We start from the raw sequence: 16773 nt of genomic DNA, 5'->3' as shown, positions 1-16773 counted from the left end.
TCTGTAATGACCCAGACATTTCAGAATGAAGGTTTGGTTTACACCACCAGGTAAAGAACCATGACCAGCTGAAGTATTTGCTGAAAGCAAAGTGAATACAAAATGAATAATGAAAGAAAGTAGTTATGAATACCTGCTGTGCCCACGTAATCAATCACAGAAATGAGAAATATAATTGTCATGAGCATTTTCTTCTTGTTTCATTCAGGAACACACAATGTTGTGTCCTGAATGGAATCCTGGAAAAGGACATTAGGTACAAACTAAGGATTTCTGAATAACGTGCGGGTTCTTGTTAGTAATATAGGCACCTAAATAATAAGAAAAGATTCATACTAATGCAAGATGTTAATGGGCATATAAGAGCTCTGTACCATCATCGCAGTTTTCTTGCAAATCTGAAACTGTTCTAAACAATAAAATCTCTTTTTAAAAATAAAAAGATAAAAATAGCTTTAAACTGAACAAATCAGTCTTTAGAGAAGAGTCACATCATAAAACATACTCTTGCCAACTAGTTCATGTGAACATCAGTTTTTCTTTCTAAATTCATGGTTCAGAAATAATGTTTTTAAGGGTAGCTGGGTTCTCTGACTAGCCTACAAATTTAAAAGTCCACCATGTAGTTAAACTCTCCTAGAGGGTTCACTGAGCTTTTTGCCTGGGGAAAGAAGCTGCTGAGCAGAGGAGGGAAAAATATGAAAAATTAAAAACTTCCTACCTCTTTTTGTAGGCACAAGGTGATTCTTGTATATGCTCTATAAACAAATGTCCTATTGAAATCACATATGCCACCTGGTAGTATTTCTAAGTTCTGCTTCCATTATGTCTGACATAAATATTCAGATAAATTCACCAACAAAAAATTTCTGAGCATCTACTCTTAGCTATGTTCTTTGCTAAGTGTTGAGAAAACAGGGAAAATGACATTACATCTAATCACAGGAGAAGAGAGCAGGAAAATAGAAGAAACAAAATAAATGAAGATTAAATTCAATGGTAACTTTTCCCTTCTTCATTCCACTTGCTGTCACTTCTGTCTAACTCACTTTCAGGTCCTAGTCATGCAGTATTGGAATAACAGAGATCCATGTCCACTATCTTTATATGAATGTACAAATGCGTAAAGAGGACCAGCTGGCTTAATGATAGTTCACTGGAATGAGACTCAGGGTATTTCGAGAAATGAAAATGCAGTTGAAACAGTGGTAGGGTTGAGCTGCAAAAATAGCTAATCATGTGTAATGTTGTTTCCTATTTGCAGAGATGAAATGTCTAGACCAAGTTGGAAATAGCTTTATCATTATACTTTATTACATATTGCTGCAATATTTTGGGATATTTAATTCAGAGTAAGACAATTATGACACACTTGGAAACTTTCTTCAAATCTTTGGTTTTTTGGTTTGTCCATTAACTAAAAACTCTGAAAAATGACTGAGTTACAGATGTGGTCTTATTGTTTGGACCTTTCTAACAATCTAAGCTATAGAACAAAGAAACGCATTTTCTTGGGAGATCTGAATAAGTACAATGATCTCTGTCATTGGAAGTGATCATGAAGATGATGGATGGACACATGTCCAAGATGATCTAGAAGGAATTACCGTATGGGCTGGGAGTTGAACTAGGTGACCATTGGTTACCTTCTTAAGCCCTAAAGTTCTGTGATTTTAGATTTTTAGTAAGTTGTGGTCTCTTTACTCATGCATTGAGTAGACACTTCAATAACACTATTATTAAAACTTTTATAGCATGCCCAATAACATCATTACACAAAAAATAAACTCAGAAATTCCGCTGAATAAATATTAACTCAATAAAGTATACATTTGGTATTCTGTCAAACCTAGGGTGTGCAGTGTTTTCTGAACCCCAAATTTACTTCAGAATGCAAATCTTGCATGCTAGAAAGATACAGAATAACATTCACATATTCCAGTTATTTTACCCATAGAAAATTAACACATGTGCTCTCTATGGCTATTGAATAGTACCCTTCTCAATTGATCTTCAATTTCTGCCTTAATTATTCTTTTGTTTCTGTTTTGTTTTGTTTGCTGTAAATATCAGCATTATGAGTAAGTGCTATCATGAATTTTATTAAACTCTTACTTTTAAGTATTTGGAATCTGACTGCTGTCTCTCTTGTACACCAGGGAACTCTTTTATTTATTTTTTCTTCCTGTTCATTCATTGCTACTAATAAAAGGATTAGACTAAAATAGCTCTCCTTCAGAAATGTACAAGAGCCTATTTAATTTTGTTTTTGTCCTAAGTTAGTAGGTAATCAGAACAAAATGATATAAATTTTCTGCATGTTCTCAATACTATTTTCCCACAGTAATGACTTTTCAATATGTGAAGTTTGGAATCTGAGATCCTATAACGCTACTTTTGTTTTCATTATGGATATTAATAATATCCATATATTAATATAATATAGTATAAACATCTGTTGAAATCCCATGAAAAGTGGAGCTAATTTTCTCCTTAATATGGTAAGAACAATTTCTTGGATGGACTGTTGATCCATGGAATCTTTCCCCCTTCTTTGGCTAGCTCCTTGTCTCTGTGATACCTATGGCCTCTCCATTTCTTTCTAGGTACAGGTGTTTAGGTCTGCCAGGGTAAGTTACCAGGAAACTTCACCAGGTGATGTTCTGTAGGTTGACCAGAGCAGTTCGCCAAAGGCTTTTCTTGGCTTGAACCAGGTTGAGACTCCAACGACTCAAGCAGAGTGTCTAGAATTTAGTCTTCTAAACCTGCAATCAATGTATTTTTTATTTTCTGAAGTAATGTAATTACCCTAAAAGCTCTCAAAGACTTGCTGCTTAGACTCCATGAATGAAGCATCATTTGAAAAAGTACAATAAAAAAAATAAAGAGATCATAAGTATCATGACAAAAGAATGAAACACTGATTTTTTTTTCTTTTGATACAGGGTCTCGCTCTGTCACCCAGGCTGGAGTCCATCATAGCTCACTGCAGCCTTAACCTTCTGTGCTCAAGGAATCCTCCCACTTAAGCCTCCTAAGTAGCTGGAACTACAGGCATATGCCACCGAGCCTCGCTAATTTTTGATTTTTTTGTGCAGATTGTGTCTCTTTATGTTGCTCAGGCTGGACTCAAACTTCTGGTCTCAAGAGATCCTTCCATCTTAGCTTCCCAAATTGTTGGAATTACAGGCATGAGCCGGTGTGCTTGGCCTAATTTTGTTTTTTTAATGAAGAGAAAAACGTTCCTTAAGAAAAGTTTCATTGTAATAAGTAATCAGGATGAATAGCATATATTAGCTCCGAAAAACTTTGGAAGCCTTCTTACTTCACTGAAAGTGGGGTTTATCAACCAGCTGCCAACAGCTTTCCTCCCATTTAGTCTTTGTGTGAAAAACACAATTAATGCTTTCTTGAGTAGCACAAGCTGAGCTGAGAAACCATCTTTCAGAGGTGTAAATTCTTGCCTTGGGTGGAAGGCTGGATGTTATTAACTTTCACAATTTCTTTCAACATTTGATTTTCCTTAATCATGGTAAAGACATATTATTTATTTTTCTTTTTAGTTGGGAAAGTTGGTTCACGAGACTTTTGCATTTTATAGAATTTTTAAGAGGTAAGATGAAAATTAAACATTTCTGCGTGTTAAGGATCCATGTTTCTCTGTCAGATGTCTGGTAATTTGCTTGACGATTTTTGCAAAGATAATTAAGAAATTAAGGAAACCATTCTCTATGTTTTCTTTACATTAAAAAGAAAAAAGGTCTCCGATAAAAAATTTCTCTATCCACATCACAGGTTAATTTACAATTTGAGCTGCTGGTGGCTGGCTTGAGGCCTCCATGTTAAAAATTAGAATGAGGCTAGTTCTAGTGAATAGAGGTCCACACAGACAATTGCTATCTTTGTTAGGTCCTCCAGTACCAAGCCTAAGAATAGGAAAATAACTAAAAATACCCTGGAAATGTAACAGAATCATCTTTTGCTGCCATCTTTCACTTCATTATAAGCTGAGCATGTGTTTGATGCATAGGGGTGTGGGAACTATATCCTCTCTTCTTATTTTCCTTCAGTAAAGGAGCTTAGCTCCATTCAGTATTGTTCAAGACAGTATATTTAAAATTAACATAAAAGGTAAAAGATTTTAATGCCTTTTAATATAAGGAAAATTGACTTTATTAAAATGCTTTAAGATACTACAATACAATTACTTATTTATCACTCTAACTGTATTGTGAGTGTAACTTCCTTTCCAAGTATATTGATTTTTTTATGTGTTTTGGAAGTGGGAAACAAACCAAAGTAGTCTATCCAAATTCTCATTCATCATCTTCTTAAACAGAACCAAGTCCATCATGCCAATGGAGACTATTTCAAGAGCAGACATTTTTTTTTATTCAAAGGGGTAGGATTATCCAACGTTTCTTAAACAATGAAAGACAGGTTATATTTTTCTAACCTGTGTTGTGCTGAGCTGAAGCATGAAATATTAAATATTTATAATAAAGTATTTATAGTTAAGTACACTGAATCATTAAAATGTTGGAAATGTTGCAATGGATGATCGATCTTATTGGAGTCCTTGTGTGATACAGGAACTTCTGTATTTACTGTTAACAAGAAAAACTCAAAAGGTTACATTCCTTTTTAGATTCAGAGCTCAAATAGAACTGATTTAAAATTTAAAGTGCTTCTAATAAGACATTTCAGCATTGCATAAGATAAACATGGAGAAAAAAATAAATTACATTTGTTTTATGTATTTCTATTAATAAATTCCTAGACTCTGAGGTATTTACTAGAACTCAGAATAAATATCTCTAAAGATTTAGTTTTAATTTTTGGCTGCTTAGCTCTTAACAATGACATTTATTCTGAGTACTATATTAAATGTGTAGTAGTAATTATATATATTTTTCCTAGCTTGTGATATGAGGTATCTTGTATTTTGGCATATTATTTTGATTTTAGAGAAAGGGTCTTGCTCTGTTGCCCAGGCTAGAATGCAGTGGTGTGATCATAGCTCACTGCAGTCCTGTACTCTTAGGTTTAAGGGATTCTCCTGCCTCAGCCTCTGAAGTATCTAGGATTACAGGCATGCGGCACCACATCTGGCTAATTCATTTGCTAATTTTTTGTAGAGACCAGGGCTTGCTCTGTTGTCAGTTTGGTCTCTAACTCTTGATCTCAAGTGATTCTCCTGCCTTGGGTTCCCAAAGTGTTGGGATTGCAGATGTCAGCCACCGTGCCTGGCCTTATTCTTATAAACTCAAGATTATCTGAATTCAAGCAAGGTACTGTATTTCAGAGCATCACTGAAATATAAAGATATATCATCTCGGGATAAGAACTAGGCTGATGTCAGCTATGAATCCTGTTATTAGCTCCCTTGTTACTTAATACCATGGAATAAAAAGGCAGCATGAAAGTGTTTTTGCCACTTTTTGCCACTATTTGCTACTATTGCCTGGCTTTTATGCAGCTACTCTTGCATCTATAATAGTGGAGGGGAAGAGCAATATGGATTGTAAAATGAACTCCATAGAAAATCCATTGTGGTCAGTAGATCAAGGCATGACAGTATTGATGTTAAGAATGGACCCTGGAGTCCAGTATATGCGGATTCAAATCTAAATGATCAGTAGCTGTATGACTTGGGCAGTTACTTAAGTTATTTGGGTTTGAGTTTTCTTGTCTTCATTTGTAAAAGGAGGGCTGTTAGAGGTTTAAGTGAATATATGTACACATATGTCTATATATTGAGATATGCATTATATATAAACAAATAAAATATATATCTATTCCCTTGATATATATATGAATATATGTATTCCTCTAAGATATATATGAATATATATATTCCCCTAAGATTATACATACATATATTTACATATTTCTTTACACACACACAGACACACACACACACACACACCCCTTAGAAGAGTTCCTTGTAGGTGGTAAGTGCTAATTAGATATTAACTATCATCATAATGCTGTCTCATTTCTGTATTTGAATTTTTAATTAGTAACATAAGTGAATAATCTGATGGTTCCTTCTTTTCCCTGGTTTTTCCTTAAAGGATCAAAGGTTGCAGCAAAATGTCACATTTAAGAAGCTGAGTAAACACAGAATGAGAAGCCCTAAAACAAGGTGCTGAGTTAATAGACAGGCTAATCACTTCCTGAATATACAAGAACTAGCTCGCTCTTTGTAGAACTAGCAGAGAGACTGCTAACAGGTTTTTGTTTTAGATAGAGGGATTGATTTTCCAAGAACAGGCCTGATGACAGCCTTCATAAAAATTGCCTCTCACAGCCTATTGCAAATAAGTATAATCTTATATAAATCAAAGCACTAGTACGTAAGCATCCCAAGGACAGAGATTTTGTCTGTGTTGGTTCACAGCTATATCCACAGAACAAGCCTGATGACAATCTTCATAAAAATTGCCTCTCGTAGCCTATTGCAAATAAGTATAATCTTATATAAATCAAAGCACTAGTACGTAAGCATCCCAAGGACAGAGATTTTGTCTGTGTTGGTTCACAGCTATATCCACAGAGTTAAGGCAAGTGCCTAGCAAATAGTGGAGGCTCCGTAACTATCTCTTGAGTGAACTGAATGAATGAAAACCTTGACTTTTCCTTTAAATAGGATTAACATTAAAAAGCAACACAAAACAGCACGCTTTCCAACTTCCTTGATGGATTTCTGACCCTAAGAATGCTGTTAGGTGAGTAAGAAGGGCTGGAGAGCAGCATGTGAAGGGCACAGTGCAAATGTGTACATTTAGCAAGTATTTCAGAAATCTCGGATTTGGTGAAGTATTCGCTGGTGTGATGTCACACTTAATTCAGATTCATGTGTCACATTTGAATTACAAATATTCTGTTCAGCATCTCCCTAACTTGAGTGACTATGCTTATACTTTTTTCTATACAGGGTTTTCATAAATCTTTGATCTGTGACCAAGTGTCACAGAGAACTTTTCTTAAGTGAAACTCTCTGCAAACAGTTAGCTTATATTTCAGTTTCTATTTAGCTTTGAGTAAAGTATTTTGGCTAAAATAATGTTTTGCACGGTCCATTTCACAGGTGAGGTTGATTATATAGCATTACTCCTAATTTAGCTTACAACCTCAGATAGTGGTTTAAAATATATAACACTCATAACTATTCTAACTTAATAAAATTTAAATACATATTATTTTCTACTCTTGTAGCAAACATTTTTTAAAAACAGAAAAAAGTCCCTTTTTACAGCATAGGCTAGCTGATAATTTGAATAGAAAGCCACTTATTTCTATACATGAAATTTTCCTGATTGTCTTTGTAATAAAAACTGAGAGGATATTCATCATCCCTGGCTGAGCTGCATTGAATTCTACTCTTTTATAAATGTAATAAAACAGCAAACAACATCAAAATACATTATTAATTAGGCATGATTTCTTAAAATGGTTTACATCATCTCATTTAACTTCAGAGCTTGCAGACGTTAATAGTAAGTCACCACAAAGCTACGACTGATTTATAATGCACATTACCACATCAAGCCTGGCCCAAGGACTCTGGGCCCAGAAGGAAAAAGAGCCACGGCAGAAATATGCTGAAAACATATCTGTATTCACAGGAAACAATTAGGCTTAATGTAATTAAAGTGAACATTCAGGTTCATTTTATTCAAAGGTAATGTTCTGCCCTTGAAGTTCCATGTAGAAAAGGGTCCTTGGAGTTAGAACACTGTGGAAGGTGATATAATTTCACTTGGCCCTTGGCTATGTAAGGTAAACATTTTACATTATTGCACAGTAACAAAAATGTACAGCCATAGATAACACAGGATCTGATCAACGTTAACACACCTGGTGTTTAAGGCTTACCCACATTGGAAAGCAATCATTTCCAGGATGGAGATCAAATATCTTAACACAGTGTCACCTGTCTGAGTTACTAGAAAAGATCTCATTTAAAAATCTGTTCATAGAACGTGCTTTCGCATTTTTCAGCCTCTTTTCACCTTGTGTGCTAGACGGAGGCACTTTAAGAGCTATTAACTGTAGTTTCAAGAGTACAAGACATTGAGTTTCTTCAGTCATTGGTAAATATGGCAAGGATTTAAAATGAAATTAGATTAAAAAGAAAGTAAACAAATCATTGAATCAGAAAATTTAGCCAAATCTTGTAAAAATCACTGGTCTCTGATTTAAAGATCCTCCCCCCCGCAAAAAAAAATTAGTAGTTATCACTCATCTATGGCCAGATGGGTAAACACTACTACACCATTCTGATATTAAGGTATAACGGTTTTGCTGTTTGGGCTTGTAAACGTTTTAAAACATTGGCGAATTAAGTACTTTGAATTATGTTTCGAGTAATGTTTCAAAGTATATTATACACGGGTTTCAAATAGAAAAACTAAAAGGTGGAATAAAACATTTTGGAAGATTTAATAAAGTGTATAAAAATTAAAGGACTAAAAAACCCACTTCATTTTAAATGTGTAAAAATAAATCGCATCCATTCGTGGGAATCCAATGACTTTTTCCTTTTCTTTCTTTCTTTTTTGGTTTTAGTTACTTGGTACGTACTGCACCCTCCACAACACGTTGGAAATTAGGTCCTGGTACACACTAAGGAATATCCAGCCAGGTAAATACATCAGGGTGATGAGGCCCATGAAATTGAGCGGGTAGTGAGAATAGTCCCAGGAACAAGCCCCGCATGTGCGGAGTCCCAGACCCCAGGAAAGCTCCCACACGTAGATGAAGATCACGTAGATGGGCACCCGCTTCCAAGTGCCCCAACCGCGGCTGTAGTGGAGATGGAAGTAGAGTTTTTCCACCACGAAACTGCAGCTGCCATACATAAAGAAGGACCAGAGCGACGTGTGGCCGCTGGTTGTTCCGTCCCCCTGCCCCAGTACGTTGAAGAAGAAGGTGAAGAAGATCTCATCCAGAAAGCCGTGCATTCCGAAGAAAAGAAAGCGGGGTAGGTCGGGCAGCCCCTGGCTAGGGGCTCCCCCGGCGCCCCTGGGGCCACGGGGTCGTCGCCGCCGGACTCCGGTCGCAGTAGGGACCCGGGCGTCCGGAGCGACGGGGAGCGCGCCCCTCCGCTGCTGCTGCTGCTGCTGCTGTTGCTGTTGCTGCTGCCGCCGCCGCCTCTGTCGCCCGTACCGCAAGCGCAGGAAGCGCTTCAGGAACACTTGGCAGTGGTAAAGCGCCAGTACGTACTGCAGCGCCAGGTCCAGCGCCCCTGGCGCCACCGCGCCCCCGGCCCCGCCGCCCAGGCTGAGTAGTAGCGCCTGGCCCGCTAGGGTCTGCAGACCCACGTGGGCCGAGGGGTAGAGGAGGAAATTGAAGACGAAGGCGCTGGGACAGCGCCGCTGCTGCAGGTAGACCTTCTCCAGGGCGAAATGGGTGAGCGAGTGCAGCAGGCAGCTGTAGGGCGAGGAGAAGCCTAGCATCCGCAGGTCCGGGCTGCGGGCGAAGCGCCGGGCCGAGGACACCAGCACGTCCAGGGTGATCCCGTGCATCCCGTAGAAGTAGAGGCGCATCCAGGCGGGCAGCGTGGCGCTCTCAGCCGGCGCTTCAGCAGTGGACAGCAGCTCGGGGCAGCCGGCTGCCGCTTCACTTCCTGGCCCGCCCGGGGCCCCCGGACGCCGCGCCGCGCCGCCCCTCAGTGCGGGGCCCTCGCTGTCCACGTCGCTCCCCGCCATGGGCTCGGAGGCTGCCCGAACGCCCGAGGCTGCACCGCCGCCGCTGCCGGGTGCGCGGAGCTGCAGGGCCGAGCGGCCGCTGCCGGTCCCCGGGGGGCGCGCAGGGAGCTCCGTCCCGGCCGCCGTCCCGCTGCAGCGGGGGCTGGTGCACTCAGGTGACGCGCGGGCCGCCCGACTAGCGGAATCCCCCCGCCGTGGCCCCGCTGCACCCTCCCTTCTAGTCCCGGGCGAGGTGCCACCCGCCCGAGCCCGCTCTAGCTCTCACCCTGAGCGGCCTAACGGGCACCGCGGCCCAGTCAGGGGAGGCGGCGCCGGGGCTGTGAGGGAAAATGCAGAAGCTTGTGCAAGCCCCATCCCCTCCGCTGCTCAGCCCCGCGCCTCCGCCGCAGGCTCTGGGAACGTAACGCGAGCAGCGGCGGCCCTGCCCCCGCCCTGCCAATGCCTGCCTCGACCTCTCTCGCCTTCGCAGGCCGCCCCCATGCGCCTGCCTGCCCGCCCGCCCGCCGCACCGAGTCCCACAGGGTCTGCTTGGTAAGGCCTGGCCCTTCTTCCTCCTCGTGCGCCCGCTCAACACAGGGGCTCCGGCCGTGCGTGGGGCGCTTGCTGGGCGGAGGCACTGAGTGGAGAAATACCTAACAGGTGTGACTGCAAGTTGATGGGCATTCCCTGCATCGCGGCAATCAGGGCCAGGGCCTGGCTGGCAGAGAAGAATGGCCGGGTGCCACGGGCCAGAGGCTGGGCTCAAGACCAAAATATGGTGCTGTATACTTAATGTTCTTATTCAAAGCCAGCTGTGTCCCAGTCATGGAGAATAAACTCAAGACTCCACGCCTGCCCTCCCCTGCGTTACCCTCCATCTAAATTGCTGCCGCGGGGCCTGATCCACTTTTCCAATCTATTTCTTGGCCCATCTTCTTTCCTGGGTTTACTCAAGGCCAAGGACAGAGATTCGACGTCCCCCAGAATTTATAAAATGATTTCAGGCCAGCTGGGTTGGGTTGCGGTGTGAAGAGGAAATGCTTTGTTCTAGCTACTGTGGGGTCTCAGGTGGAGAATAGTACCTCGTCCTGGCACACTCTGCTGCTAGGTTCTTCTTTTGGCAGAACTAGGTCATCTCAGAAATGGAGAGTGACATAAAGGGCTAGGGTTTATCTTTTTCTATCTTTTCCCTCCCTCCCTTCCCCTCTCCCCTCTTCTCCCCTCCCTCATTCCCTCCCTCCCTCCCTCCCTCCCTCCCTTCCTTCCTTCCTTCCTTCCTTCCTTCCTTCCTTCCTTCCTTCCTTCCTTCCTTCCTTCCTTCCTTCCTTCCTTCCTTCCTTCGTGGAGAGGGTGGAAGGGGTTCAGAATGTTGGTGTATCGGTTCCACTATTCTCTCCAATTTTGAATCAGTCTTGGAATTGGAAAGAGCCTCGGGATGAATTATACCGATTACCTCCCTGTTTCTCCTCCTTCCCCCAAAATTCATGTGCGGATAGATAACAGTTCTCTGTTAGAGTTTAGATCCCCCCTTGATGAAAGACTTTCTGGGGATTTTTTTTTTTCCTTCTGGCGAATAGACATAATGAGGCTGATCCTCTATTTCTAAGGCAACCTCCTCCTCACGCTGTCTCCTTGCCTATTTCAGCCCCTCACGTTCCAATCTGTGGTAGCTAAGTTGACTGTGAATTAAGAGAGACATTTTCATATCAGGGACAAGAATGTTAGGAAGTTTTCATGTCAGGGACAGAAATGTCAGGTAGCAGGTTCATCAAACTTGTTGCGAAACAGGTTTGAGCTAGTCGCCCAAGTGCCTGAGCAAATACAATGAAGGGGAATAATGTAAACATTTTTTGTGAGCACCTTGCTATGCTTACACTGGGAAAATAAAGGGTTATAAGATGCTGTCTTTAAGAGGTGTGTAATCTAGTTAAAATGATAATTATTATGCCTGCATAAAGCCTACTTATGATTATTGATAACTAATCGTGATCATCTAATAGTACATACTAGATGTTTGTACTACTAGATTAATGCTTATTTTGAGTTTTTATTTCATTAAATAAACTCAATCCTGGGCCCAATTTATCAGATACTACAAACAAATGCACTCTTTCTCCATAACTGCTGTTTAGACAAGGGAAAGCACTTCGTCATAATACCATAAATGTAGCCATTCAAACATGTATATGCTAACTTGCTATATTAAACCTGAATTATTTTTAAATAGCAAATTAAACTTCAAGGGTCCAAGTCTTCTATTTATTCTAAGTTTTCTTAAGGATGCAAGGAAAATCTTGAAAATCTGTAGTCCAGCCTAGAATTCATCCCAGGGAGTGTAGGAAAATCTTTTGGATTAAAAAAAAAAAAAATTAGAGCTTTCATTTCTGTATTTTTAATTTCAGCATTTAAAAATTTCTATTTTGTATACCTTATATATTTTATAAATTACACAGTATAACAGAACATGTATAAAGTTTATGTGTGTGTATGTATATATGTGTGTGTGTGTGTATATATATATGTGTGTGTGTGAAACATTAAATTTTTTAATGAGGAGTATCCAATAAAAGGTTTGTTCTCACTACTATCCTCACAGTAGTTCTCTATCAAGTAGGTTAGACTACTAAAAATCTTCTCATTCTTTTTGGTCTTTTTCTAAAATGGTTTTCCATTTTTCTTAGGAGAAATCATGCAAAATATAAATGAACAGTTAGAAAAGCATAGTAGAAAGTGCAGCTATGATCTGTTATTCTCTCCATGTTTCTTTTATATTTTCATTGTGGCCTCTTCTTAGACCATTTCAGAATGTGAGTGAAACTAACTTAAAAAAAGTAAACAAACAAACAAAAAAACTAGGCAGAAGACAAAGTATAAGAAAAAATGCTCATGGTATATATCACCTTTAATTCTTTTTTTGGTCTCATTTAAATAATCAGTATTCTGTGCCATTCTTACCCCAGCAGTGATGCCAACCTTTATTTTTGTTTTATCATCACATTGTTCCTTTTGTTTTACATGCTTCATTGCTATATTTCTAAAACTATTCTTCATTTTAAAATTGCAGGATAGCTTTGGTGATCAATGATCATTTTATAATTAAAAATCCTCACATTAGAGTCTCTATGAACATAAAAAGATTAAAAGCCAGTCTTGCTGGTCTTTGCTGCTGTATGCTATCAGGACAAAGGGAAAACCTTCCTCTTTGCTCTGTGAATGTTCACTGAAAATCATGGACAAGAGACAGATTAATTGGAGAAAAGGCGTACAAATTAATGTGTACATGGGGGCCCTCAGAGTGAAGACCTGAAGATACAGAGGGAACTATCTATTCTTTTGCTTAGGTTCAACAAAGTATGGACAGTTGTGTCCGTACATTTTGTCCAAATGTGATTGGACAAAAGAGTATGATCTAAGGCTAATAGACTGAGTGAGGAAAACTCAGCAAGTCCTTTCTGTGGAGAATCTTCTTGGCCTCCCTGAGCATGCATTCCCTTCTTCTGGGTATGAGGCAGGACACTCTCTGGAATGGGATCTTATGACCATAGCCAAAGAAAGGTAGGTTGGATAACTTCTTGATGACCAGTTTTTACACAGAAAGGCAGAGGGAAAGTTAGAATAATAGTTTTAGGTTTTTGGCTGGCTTTGAGGAAAAGGGGTTTTGGTGTCTATGACCTGCTTCAGGGAAGAGGGATGCTAGTTGCTGTGGCTAGCCTGGTGGGGAATGGGACTGAGAGATAGAGGGCAGGAGAAGGTCAGAGAAAAACTTTTGTTTCTCAGGTTGCTTCTGAGGCTTTCATTGTGGGGTCTTGTTTTGTGAGTCCCAACGTTGCATTAGATTGCAAAGGTACATCTGTAAACCCAGCAACTTTGGGAGTTGGTGGATATGAGGATAAAGGGAGTTTAAATGTAAGAAACAGGAAACAACAATGAAACCGCATCACTGAGATTCCTTAGGTCTGGGGGCAGTCATTCAAATAATACTTTGGGACGTTTTTCATCTGTGGGAAACACAGGCGTCTTTGACCTCAGGGACTAAGAAGCTGTTTGGAAAACCATCTCTATAATGGTATAATAGTTCCTGTGGCATAAATACTGACTGGCCAAGTTGGCTATAAACTGGTACAACCCCTGGAACAGGGGTCATCAGTGTGACCAAGGAGAAATTTGAGAATTAGTACAAGGGCCCTTTGGAGGCTCACAATCATCTTTAATGAATTGTTGCCTGGTGGCCATAGGTTCAAGGTTGTCTTTTAGATATATGGCAAGCCTGAGATCTTTCATTGCATACCAGAAGAACAGAAGGCAGGTGCATGGATAACACAACATTAAGAAGACAGCTAAAGGGAAGTTCAATTGGGTGAGACATGAATATAGTGATAGAGAAAACAGCAGTCCTGTTAGCAGTAGATACACAAACCTACAAATCTTTCTTTTTCTTTTTCTTTTTTTTTTTTTTTGACAGAGTCTTTCTGTCTCCCTCTGCCTCCCAGGCTGGAGTGCAGTAATGCCATCTTGGCTTACTACAGCCTTGACCTCCCGAACTCAAATGATCCTCCTACCTTGTCCTGCCAAGTAGCTGGGACTACAAGCATATGCCACCACACCTGGCTATTTTTTTATTTTTTATTTTTTATGGAGACAGGGTCTCCCTATGTTGCCCATGCTAGTCTAGAAGTCCTGAACTCAAGTGATCCTCCCACCTTGCCATCTCAAAGTACTGGTATTACAGGTGTGAGCCACTGTGCCCAGCCTCAGCCTTTCTTATTAAGAATAAAATTATACACACATGCTTATCTCTCATACACTGTAATCATCAAACTAAGAAGGAAGACATCTATCCAAGAAGGCTTTCAAAACACCACCTAAGTAACTAATTGATAAGGCAAAGCTAAGTTTGTGGCTTAACATGGTAAGGGAGCTCTCTACCTTGACAAAGTTTTAATAGCATCTTGGAAATGGAGGGTGAAGTTGGGCTATTTATGAGGTTTTTGATGCCTGGTTTAAGATGGGTTTTTCAATATGAGGGCTTGATGAGAATTGGGTAATGATTATGATATATTGGTTTATAATTGGTGGATACAGCAAGGACAGGGTTTTTTTTTTTTTTTTTCTTTTTAGATGAAGTTTCGCTCTTTTCTCCCAGGCTGGAGTGCAATGGCGCAATCTCGGCTCATTGCAACCTCTGCCTAATGGGTTCAAGCGATTCTTCTGCCTCAGCCTCCTGAGTAGTTGGGATTACAGGCACCCGCCACTGTGTGCAGATAATTTTTGTATTTTTAGTAGAGATAGAGTTTCACCACATTGGCCAGGCTGGTCTCGAACTCCTGACCTCAGGTGATCCACTCGCCTCGACCTCCCAAAGTGCTGGGATTACAGGTGTGAGCCACTGTGCCCAGCCAAGGACAGGGTTTTGAGGTGAGAATTTCAAAACTTTTATCTCCCTGTGCCAGGGCTTCTTGTAATAATAGTACAGTTGTAGTATTACAAGAATAATATTTCATGGATGATTACATGAAGCCCTGCCCCAAGGAAATAAAGACACTGTAATAGTAAAGTCATGTTGAAGAAGATGGTCAGATTGTAAAGTAACATTCATGTAGACAATAAGCTGTGTGGGTGTAGGTGGTTTCAGATTTGCACAATCTAAGTCGACACCAGTTTGGAATTCAAGAGGAGAGTAATTTGAGTAAGAACAGGAAAAGATAGTTAAGAAGTAGGACTGACACTTTGAGTTTACCTAAAATAATATTCATTCTGGTGTGTGTGGTAGAGGGAACGACAAAGAGAGGTTTACTGACTGCAATAAAACCATACCTGCATACTAAAGATATAAAATGTTTGTATGCTTATATTTATAGTTTCATTTATTTTACTTACATCGTCTTTTTAAATTTCTTCTGTTATATACTAAAGTTGCAAATTAAAGAATTAATTTAAAGAATTTAAAGTTTCAAATTAAAGTTATGTTGCTTAAACATCAGGGAGGGCAAATGGACTGTCAGGAGGAGACTATTAGTGCTCGTGGTTAAATGCAGAAATATTATACAGGAGCATGTAAACTTTTTTGGATATGACACTGTTAGGGGATCATCTTGGAAATCTGCCCCATTGTTCCTATTGTATATCTTTACAAAGCTCTTCTTTTTACCATACTCCTTTTATTTCTTCTTCTGATAATTAATGGGGAGGCATGTTGATATCAGGGGTTTCCTTCCTTTTCCTTTTGTACCTTTTCCTCATGACTTCTTGTGCCCTTATAAAATTATTAATTTTTAACTTCATGCCTTCTCTTATGTTTCTCTTCTGTCCCTGGAATTTCTTGGAGCTCCTATTTTTCACCAGGAAACATTGCTTGCGTTGAGGGTTATTTCTGAGATTTCATGGAGAGGGGCTTCTAGGGAACAGATATTGAATAAATTATTTTCATTCATAGAGATTAAGAAAATGAAAGGTAATGAGTTGCTTTGGAAGAGTTTGCTTAAAAAAAAATTCACCTTGAGCAAAATTCAGATCGGAGCATTCTCTTTGTATAATTTCTGCCTGCCTGCCAGTGCCTCACCCTGAATCTGCCAGGGAGATTATTTTCCCCATCCCAGTCAATTCCATTAAGTTTTCAAAGGAAGTAGCTTATTTGGAATAATGATGCTTTCTTACATTAGGGGTTTACTGGTAGCATAGAAGCTTTGTGAAGAGAGACTTTCACAGTTAATAGATACCACTTATTTGAATATCTACATATAGCTGTGCACTTCACATTAGTAATTCATATAACTGTTCTCTCTCTCCCTTTAAAGATGTTGAAACTGAGGCTCAGAAAAATTACTTGCCCGAAGTCTTATAGCTAATAAATCTAAAGCCGAAGCTTATGAAGCCATTTCCACTTGACACCAAAGCTTTCTGTGCTGTATTATGCTACCTCTTCACATCATATTGAAGTCATCTTGAATGAGTTGTAGAGGCATATTTGATAAGAAAAGAAATCAATTCTGTTTATAGTTATTCTAGGGTACACTAACTTACTAACTTACCCCCAGCTCCTCCCCAGTCCCTCCCTTTCTTTTGTTATCATGAATTTATT

At 39.9% G+C, this 16773-nt stretch overlaps 1 protein-coding gene across 1 annotated transcript; it reads right to left on the bottom strand.

Annotated features, from left to right (window-relative positions):
* Nucleotides 1-4154: 4154 nt before the first annotated feature.
* Nucleotides 4155-10375, bottom strand: LOC105474955 (transmembrane protein 229A). The gene has a single exon (XM_011729900.3). It carries the CDS (start codon nucleotides 9714-9716, stop codon nucleotides 8571-8573), a length of 1146 nt encoding a protein of 381 aa, XP_011728202.2. The 5' UTR covers nucleotides 9717-10375; the 3' UTR covers nucleotides 4155-8570.
* Between the last annotated feature and the right edge of the window lie 6398 nt (nucleotides 10376-16773).

Source organism: Macaca nemestrina, chromosome 4, assembly GCF_043159975.1.
Source record: "Macaca nemestrina isolate mMacNem1 chromosome 4, mMacNem.hap1, whole genome shotgun sequence".
Taxonomy (NCBI): Eukaryota; Metazoa; Chordata; class Mammalia; order Primates; family Cercopithecidae; genus Macaca; species Macaca nemestrina.
Note: the sequence above shows the minus strand (reverse complement) of the source record. Positions and strands in the feature narration are given on the sequence as shown.